Below are 10,000 nucleotides of genomic sequence, written 5' to 3'. Positions count from 1 at the left end.
GTGATATTGGTGTTTTGTGTGTGTGTGTGTGTTTGTTTGTTTGTTTTTCGTGTGTTTATCATTGTGTTTAGCAGAGCACTGAATGGTGCATTGTGCTGCACCTAAGTCTGTGTCAAGGCAAGGACAACAGTGTATCACTGGCATTACTCTGTATGGTCTTGTGAATGGTCTTTGTGTTAGTTTTTGAATTACAATCTGTTCCTCTTCTACACACACACACACACACACACACACACACACACGCAAACACATACACACACACACAACACACACACACACACACAGCAGTGTACCTGACAGGGCTCAAATGCAATCACACACACATACACACACACATACACACACACACACACACACACACACACTCACACACCGCTGTGGGGTGTGTTGAACGAGAGTGTGGTTGGGTGGCTCAGCCTGTGGGTAGAGATGCTTATCCGCTCTCAGCAAGGAACAGTTTGTTCAACAAGCAAAAACCTGTCCAACTGTCTATCGTGTGTGTGTGTGTGTGTGTGTGTGTGTGTGTGTGTGTGTGAGGCAGTTTGTATGTGCATCTGAGCATACATGTGGCATTTGTAGCTGCTTTCAGATACGTCCTCCGCATATGCGGTTCTTTGTTCTTTGTCAAACGGAGGTCCGACCCTTTCGGCTGATTCAGATATGATGCTAACATGTGGACGTAATGCGGTCATGTGTGTGTTAACGACACCGACGTACATGAACAGAATCTCCGTGTGGTTGAACAGGTTGAACACACACATGAACAGAATCTCTGCTTGTTATTCACTTCGTTCAGACACAATCTCATTTACATAATGTCCGTCGGAAATACAAGAAGTTCGGAATGTTAAATGGCTGGTTATGTTGTTCAGATATACGGCCCAACCGCTTCACATCCGCAGAACATGCGGACTTACACCTAGGTCTGAAAGCAGCTTGTGTGTGTGTGTGTTTGTTCGTGTGAGTGAATTTATTTGTATGTGCGTGTGAGAGCATGTATGTGCTTTTTTGTGTGTCTGTCCATGTGAGTATTTTTGAAGAATGAGGTGCCTCACAGTCATATTTTACTTCAAAGTCAGCGTCTTAAAGAGCTTTGGAGACACGTGTGTGTGTGTGTGTGCGTGTGTGTGCGTGTGTGTGTGTGTTTGTGTGTTCTGTAAGGTTCTCAGAAATAATCCTTGCTGTTAGGCGTGACAGTTTGGGTCACAGAGTTAAGAGCAGAAAGGCCATTCCAGCTCCCAGCAACAACATGCTCCATATTTTATACAAGAAACAGGAAGTACATGAGCCCAAGAGGGACATCAGGCACTAATGTTTATTGGATATCCAGTCATTCCATCACCGATAATCACTGTTATGGGTAAAGCATGGCTATGGCAGACTCTCTGGAATGTCTGGAGTGTGTAGTGGAAAATGTCTTTTAGAGCACTATCACAGTAGGGATGTTTAAAGATATGACATCCAGATGTAAATGCATGGTTATGACCAGGGACCCTTTTTCCAGCTTTAAGGAGAGTCAGAGATTTGTGGGTGCTGTGAGAATGGTGCCATTTCCAAAAAGAAAACATTCAAGATTAGCACTGCAAGTCATAATTATTTACTTTGTAAATAAGTCTGGGACTCTGATTTTCCTGCATTTTTTGTCAGTTTGGGCATGAAATCAGTCATTAATTTCATTCATAATAGTCTTAGAATGGTCTTAAAACGTCTTATATTGAACTTGTTGAAACCTGAAGAAACTCTGTGAGAGGCCTGTCCCTGATTCTAACTGGCCTGTGGCTAAAGGAGACGTCCCTGATTCTAACCTATAGCTGTTAGCTCCAGAAAAAAAAGACTGGCTGTTGAGTTCAAATATGAGAAAATCTTATGCCAAGATCAAGGACTGTTTCTTTAAGGACGTTTTAGCCTACATCAGAGGTTGGGAGTGTGGTTTAAAGTTTGTTTTTTTCAAGGAAAGGTTTGTTTGGGATGGTCGAGGTCATTTCTGACGGACTCCTGATCTGCTTTGTTATTATTGTAACTGGCAGAGGATCCATCCAATCATCTGCCATTAGGCACAAAGCCCATTTTCATTACTTGCATTAGGCACTTAAAATGGCATAGACATGATCTCCTCTGCTCTATGTAGGGCTGCACAATTAATCAATTTTTAATTGAAATTAAATCAATTTGGAAAGGCTGCAATGAATAGTGTTCCAGTGGTTAATCTTGTTACAGCTATGAGTTTTGTATGGTGTTCTACTTCTGTGACAGACAGTGAAGCTCAGCTAATTGCGATATCTGTCAGAAAAATCGCAATGAGATTATTTACCCAAATCGTGCAGCCCTACCACAGGAGATTCTTTTAAGATATGTAAGGTCATTACCCTCGCTGTCTGTCTGTCTGCCTGTGTGTCCACTTACATAGCTCAAGAACTATAGGTTCAATTCACTTGAAATGTTCTTGCAAGGTAGACAGTTACCATATCTCAATCCTCTGACACGGCTGTCCATATCAGGATCCGGATGATTTCTTTTTTTTTAACTTTCTTTACTGACCAGTGACAGGGGTCTGCTGTCGCCTGTCTGCTTGTGTTCTTGTTGTCATATCGGACCCTGCATGGAGCTAATGAGGTGTGTGTGTGTGTGTGTGTGTGTGTGTGTGTGTGTGTGTGTGTGTGTGTGTGTGGGGGTGTGGGTGGGTGGGTGTTTGGGGATGGGGGTGTCACGGTGGAGGTGCAGTGTTGTCTGATTAGGGAATGAGGTATAAATAGAAATGGGGATTATGGCGTAAATGGATCATTTCATTTATTTTCATTTTCCGTTCTGTTACTGTCTGGCCTGTAGTGTAACAGGCTGTTTTTAAAGGCTCACGTCTCAGCCCCTTTGCAGTGCTGCCATCGTATCCGCACGAGTAATGCTCTTAAGCTCTCCTTTACTGTGTAAACATCTCTCGGTCACACACACACACACACACACACACACACACACACACGTGTTAGTGTTCTCTCCTACTCTCTCTCTTTCTCTCTGACACACACAGGCATGTGCTAGTGTTTTCTTTCTCTCTCTCACACACACACACACACACACACACAGAAACACACATGTGCTAGTGTTTTCTGTCTCACACACATACACACAGAGACATGTTTGAATACACACAGTCTCAGATACAGACATAGACTCTCCACTTCTCTGTGCTATCTCTCTCTCTCTCTCTCTCTCTCTCCTACCCTCCTTTCTCTCTGCTGTGCTCTGTCTCTCTGTCCCTCTGCTCCCTCTGGGCATGTTAAGGCAAGCGTCTCGTCAGAGGAAGCACATAGATAGAGGAACTATGGGAATTTTACGCATTCCTAACTTCCCACAAGTCAAAATATCAACCCATCGAAAACATGCACGCACGCACGCACGCACACACACACAAACACATACACACTCACTCTCACACATTCATTGTGCCCAATACACACACACACACACACACACACACACACATACACACACACACACACACACACACACCCTGAGGGTTGTGTGAGGTAGGAGATGAGGTTGATGGGGTCTGGCCGATTATCATAGTGATCATCACATTTACACAGACATAGACACACATACCACCCCTCCCCCCTCCCACCCACACACACACACACATCCCCTGCTGCCTACAAACACACAAGGCATACAAACATAGACACACAAATCCCCACCAAAAGCCACCTCACACACACACACACACACCAACATATACACTGCAAAGGAAATCGCTATGAAGCCATTAACTTAACACCCAGCTGTGGGTATGATAAACCACTTTAATAATCGTGTGTGTGTGTGTGTGTGTGTGTGTGTGTGTGTGTGTGTGTGTGTGTGTGTGTGTGTGTGTGTGTGTGTGTGTGTGTGTGTGTGTGTGTGTGTGTGTGTGTGTGCGTGCGTGTCAGAACCCCAGCTGCACCCCAAAGGGAATATCTGAGATGCCAGTGGCTAATCACGCGCAGCAGAATATCAGTACCATGCTGACAGACACACACAAGCTCTCTCATTCTCCATCACACACACACTCACACACTCAGGCTCTTTCACACAGCCTCTCATTCTCTTTCTCTGTCACACACACATACACACACATACACACAAACGCCTAATAGCTCACACACATCCTCTTATTCTCTTTCAATCACACACACACACACAGATGTGTAGATGTACAAACACTCTCTGAGGCTGACCACTGTGCTGTGGAGTTATTTCAGCATCACAGCTTGGTGCCTTTTCTCTCACTCTGGCAGGCACACACACACACACACACACACACACACACACACACACACACACACACACACACAGCTTCACTGGTTGATAAATGGGTATGCCAAAAACTGTTTTTTATTGATACTAAAGTTTCTCTCTCTTTTTCCTTCAACAGATGAACACGACACTGTTCAGAAGAAAACCTTTACCAAATGGATAAATGCTCAGTTCTCCAAGGTAAACACACACACACACACACACACACACACACACACACACACACACACACACACACACACACACACACACACACACACACAAATATTATTACTGGGCCACTAGGAAAGGCCCTTTGTAACAGCAGAAATAGGAATAGTCCTACACATGGAGACAGACAGACACACACACACACACACACACACACACACACACAATCCCTGACCCTGTAAAGTTCAGATGGTTCTCAGCTGGTCACAGATGTTTCTGGATGGTTCTGTGAGGGCTCTCTGAGGGCTGGGAGCCATTTAGTCCCGAGCCGCTTTTAGCAGCCGTTTACAGCACACATAAAAACTCCCTGGGGGGTAGGGAGGAGGGGGGAGTGTGTGTGTTCCTTTTCTCTTACACTTCACTCCATCTCCCTCCCCACCCCCACATCATTCTCAAGGTGGTGCTCAACTCCCCCCCCCCCCCTTACACACACACACACACACACACACACACACACACACTTATCTGCAGTTGTTGCAGGGGGTTGGGGCAATTTTCCTTTCATTCTCATTCATCTCATTCATCTCTTTCTCTCTCTATCCCCTTCACTCACAGCCTCTCTCTCTCATACATAATCACATACCCATCTACCCAACATACCTCTACCTAGTCATCTATCTCTCTTTTTTCTCTCTCCATCCCCTCTCTCCCTTCCTCACTCCCTCTTTCTCTCTGCCCCCCTCACTCTCCATCTCTCAGTCTTTCTCCCCCACATGGCTCTGCAGTAGGTGGTCTGAGGGCTGAGGTCACTGCCAGTGAGAGTACTGTTTGTGTTGAAGCTATTTCTGAACAGCAGGAAATTCCCACACTCTCTCTGTTAGCATCTTAGCATGCTAAAGCTACACTACCATCCAGCTCCTGCATGCTATAGATATAGTAACCTGTGTGGCTGATGGCCTGTTAGCATGCTAATGCTAGCATCCTCCTCTCAGTCAGTCCGCCTAAACCCGTTTTAGTAATAGCAGCCTGCTGCCTTGGCAAACTGTTAGCCAGCTAACGCTAATCCGTAGTCGGTAGCTAGCTAGCCTGGCAGCCTCATAAACACTCCTTGACGTGTGCTTTAGCTCATTACATGCTAATACAGTCTGCCCCCTGTGCCCCAAATCTGCCCAAGCCTGCTTTAGTAGTAGTAGCATGCCAGCGTGGTGATGTCAGTGAACCTGTGCCAACACATGATTGACATCTAACTGGTGCCAGCATGCTAAGTCCAGTCAGCACTCTGTTGTTTTGAAAAAGAATGACCCAGATAGTAGGAGAGGTCTATGGCCCAGCTCTGTCAAGGTTCTGAAAGAACAGAGTCCATACTCAAAGGCTAATGCCCAAAAATATCATGTTTTTCCCTTGCAAACAAATAACTGCAGTTATGAGACAAACAGCTGCAGTTTTTCTGAAGTACAATGCAGTGCATGTCCAAAATGCTCCATCTCTGCAGTTTAGTGCAGTTGTGCAATGCATTTTTTATGTCCAAAATGTTGCATTTCTCACATATGAACTGCAAATAATTCCTTCAAAACTTCAGATTTGATACTTAGAAAACTGCCGTTTTGACATTGACGTTTTGAAGTAGTGCAGTTATTTTTTGTTAGGGTTCAACATTAACTAAAAGAGTGTGAGGACCTTAAACATGAAAGAGACACACATCAGGGACAGCTGGTGGAATCACCACAGTCTTTATACCATATCTACTGTCTGGGATTTTATTCACAAAGTGAAATATTTATCAGACTTTATTTTTATAGCGCCTTTCGTGCAGGATATCAAATTGATCGATGTACTTCATAAGGCACAGACACTACCCTCTATCTGGCTTTATATGGGCATACACGGAGAGTTTGAGGTGAGGGGGAGTGTGAATGGATGCCATTGCTGTGAAAAGAAAATGGTTTAAGCCATAATCCCTGTGAATCTCCCGTCCCTTTTGGCTTCATGCTAATAATAAATGCTCATAATTACTTGACCATTAAGAGACCTCATATGGTATATAGACCATCCCCCTTGTTTTTTCTGAAACATATTGACCGCTGCATTATCTGTTTGACTCAGCCCTTCACAAAACATAACTGCAGTTTTTCAAGTGTCAACAGGTTTTAGGGTGTCAAAGCTGCAGCTTTTGAAAAATTCACAAGAGTAGGAATGCAGTATTTTAGACCTGAAAAAATTGCATTGCAACAGCATTGTACTGCACTTTACTATAGTTATCCAATATTTAGGACATGAAACTGCATTTTAGTTCAGGAAAAAACTGCAGCATAACTGCAGGTTCTTGTCCTATAACAGCCAGCAACAGGAAGGTCACAAGTTCAGTTCCCATGGTATCTGTTAGCACATTGATAAAAACGTAGCCCTCGCTGGACTGTCCATCATTTAGAAAAACAGCAAAAGCAAAATTACATTAGGTAATGTGATTTAAAGTTTTACTAACCAGGTAGCCAATGCTAGCGAGGACATTGTTTTGTATTAGAAAGCTAGATACCACATTGGGCTCCAGAATGTACGTAAATGGCGCCGCCATCACGGTGGGGTCAAGGATCACTGGAGGCCAGTGGAGAAACAGGTGTCTCTGATTGGATATCAGGCAGGTGTCTCTGATTGGATATCAGGCAGGTGTCTCTGATTGCCGCGGGTGTTGCCCATAGACAGTAAATTGTTTGGCCCCAGCAATATGGCAGCCGCGTTCACGTATGCCACCTAATGGAACTCGATGGACAATGCGTTATCTAGTTTTTCTCCTTGGACCCTGAACTGGCAGTGCCTATAAGCTATCAGGGTTTGGCAGCAGGCAGCTAATGCTAGCTAGCCTAGCAGCTAACTCTGGCCCAGTTCTGGCTCCAGGCCCAGATGTGAGCCGGATCAGGGCCAGGTGCTGTCTTTCTGTTTGGAGGGATCTGCTGCCATCTAACGCATTGGATTTCTCCTCTCCTCTCTCCTTCTGGACGAGCAGTGCCTTTGCTTTTAGGCTGTCAGCGTTCGTCTGATAGGATGAAGTTGGAAGGCTTTTAATAAACTGGCCCTGGCTTGGGTCCAGGGTCTGCGCTGTGCAGTGCTGTGTTGTGTTGAGTTGTGCTGGGAACAACCCCAAAACAACAACCAAGACACAAGCAGTGGCGGCGGCAGCAGCAGTAGCAGCAGGGACTGTGATATGAAGGCCCAAACCTAATTATCACGCAGAGCGGTTAATTACAGGGACACCAGGCCAATCGAAAGAAAGCAAAACGAAACCTTTCAAAACTAAAGGGAATGTTTATGAACAAACGCATGAGCTCTGTGTGTGTGTGTGTGTGTGTGTGTGTGTGTGTGTGAAAATGTGGAGTCTGTGGGAATGAACTAGTTTGACCCTGCACTCTCTCCAAGGCCGGAGACCGTTTAGTGGTTGATAGCAAGAGAAGCTGAGAGGGAGAAAGAGACAGATACAGAGACGGAGGGAGAGAGAGGGTGATCAATGGAGAGCTGAAGAGACGGATGGTAACCCTAGTAGATGGAAAGACAGAAAGAGGTAGAGAGAGGAAAAACAAGAGAGAGAGCGTGACTGAGGACAAGAGAGACGTGGTCAGAGGAGAGAGAAAGTGAAAGTGCCGTAGGCCATCTAGTTAGTGTGTTTGGGCTGTGTGTGTGTGTGTGTGGCATGCTGTTGGTTTAGAAAGCGGTAATGAGACTAAATGAGGCTTGAATGGAGATTGCTGCTGAGGGGGTTTATACAGCCCGCTCAGTATGTGATTCCACCTCTGGATGCAGACACCGTAAAGTTACAGGAACAAACTACTGTGATAAGGTCAACGCTCCCTTCCCCTCGTCTTTCTCCGTCTCCCTCTCTATCTTTCGTTCTCTATCTCTTTTCCCCTCTACATCCCATCAGTCCATCTGTCTTTTCATGAGTCGTGGACTGCTAGTAGCCTATCAGAAATGCTTTTGCAGTCTTCAGTGCGAGAGAGGTTAACCTTTCATGAGTGAAGACAAGGAAAAGGGAAATAAGTTGATTGTACTGTAAAGGGAGACGCATTTCAACAATACATAATAATGTGTAATAGGGCTGCACAATTAATTACTTTTTTTATTTAAATTATAATTTGAACAAATGCAATTGGCTTATTGCAAAGGTTACAGTTAATCTTGCTGTTGCAACAATGTCCCAGTGGTTAATCTTGTCACATCTATAAAACCAAAAACTTTTAATTTAAACCAAAAAAAATTTGGAATGTTGAACTAAAGTTTGACTTTCAAAAATGATATCACAAATCAAATCATAGTGAGATATTTTCACCAAATCGTGCAGCTCTAATTTGTAAAGAAAGCGATGAATTTAGTGCATTGAAGTGACAGATTCACAGGGCCACATCTAGAAGTGGGGCAAATTTTTGAGTTGCTGGGCAGCAATATAACCGGTACCAGATGCTCTGATTGGATGATCATGACAATTTGCCTACTGATGATGAAAGTTTTCCATAAAAAAACCCCACTATCAATCAGATCAGACTGGATCCTTAATTTGAATTATTATCTGAATATTGATTGTGTCAGTCCATACATAAAGATGACACACACACACACACACACAGACACGACACACACAGACACACTCACACAGTGGTTTAATGAGCGCCTTGTGTGGTTGTCATTATTCTCAGTGTAATCATGTTTAAATCTGCAGTGTGGTTGCTGCAAACCCAGTTTCTCTGCTCGCTGTGAACCATCACTGTGATCAATTTAGAGCTACAGTGTGGTTGCTATAGACCCCAGTCTCTCCACTTGCTATGAGCTACGGCTCAACTGTTTCTATTATGATGGATGGGAACGTGGTTGGAGCCAGTGGACAAAAACCCATGACCAAAAGTGATGTCGGACGTTGTCCTTGACAACAGAATTTGAGCAGAAACAGAAACAGAAGTTCTCTCAGTTTGGTTGTCTTAGAGACTCCGAGTTTGTTCTTGTAACGAGGTTGGATGTATTGTGGTTGCACTCATGTTCTTGTACGACGTGAGCCTTTTGTAAGTGGCTATCATGAGGTTGTTGGGGGCAAAGTCTTCATTGATTTGAGGGGTTTGATATGGTTTAGTGTCTGCTCCAGGATTGAACTGGATTGATTTGTGGTGATGCTGTTGTAAGCTAAGTGGGTTGACTGTAGGATTTAGTCTCCTTGAGCTGGGTTTTTATTTATGGTATATAGATACCTGTTTATGATTAGATTTGTTTAGATACCTGTTTGTCATTAGATTTGTTTAGTGTGTTGATGGATTTTATCATCATGTTGTCCTTGCATCATGTTCTCACCACTGGCATTCACCTCACTGTGATTTGGAGCAATACGTTGGAAGTAGCTTAATGTGTTTTCGTGTGTGTGTGTGTGTGTGTGTTGATTTCCAGGGTGGGAAGTCTCCCATAAAGGACCTCTTCACAGACCTGAGGGATGGACGCAAGCTGCTGGACCTGCTGGAGGGACTCACAGGAAACATTCTGGTCAGTTATGGTGATGGGTCACTGAACGGACACTCTCATTTATCCAAAGCGA

The 10,000-nt window shown here is 44.3% G+C and overlaps 1 protein-coding gene across 6 annotated transcripts in view; it reads left to right on the top strand.

The window, feature by feature from the left end:
• Positions 1-10,000, top strand: part of utrn (utrophin) — a 170,893-nt gene that overhangs the window by 23,738 nt on the left and 137,155 nt on the right. For all 6 annotated transcript variants that reach the window (XM_076272512.1, XM_076272509.1, XM_076272508.1 and 3 more), the window contains 2 exons: positions 4,406-4,467; positions 9,856-9,948. In XM_076272512.1, the coding sequence (XP_076128627.1) occupies positions 4,406-4,467; positions 9,856-9,948 (155 nt within the window). The remainder of the gene's footprint in view (positions 1-4,405; positions 4,468-9,855; positions 9,949-10,000) is intronic.

The sequence above is a fragment of the Alosa pseudoharengus genome, unplaced genomic scaffold (assembly GCF_046254945.1).
Source record: "Alosa pseudoharengus isolate Yale_2024_CS ecotype anadromous, Long Island Sound unplaced genomic scaffold, YU_APseudo_1.1 YU_APseudo_1.1_scf_7, whole genome shotgun sequence".
NCBI lineage: Eukaryota > Metazoa > Chordata > Actinopteri > Clupeiformes > Clupeidae > Alosa > Alosa pseudoharengus.
Note: the sequence above shows the minus strand (reverse complement) of the source record. Positions and strands in the feature narration are given on the sequence as shown.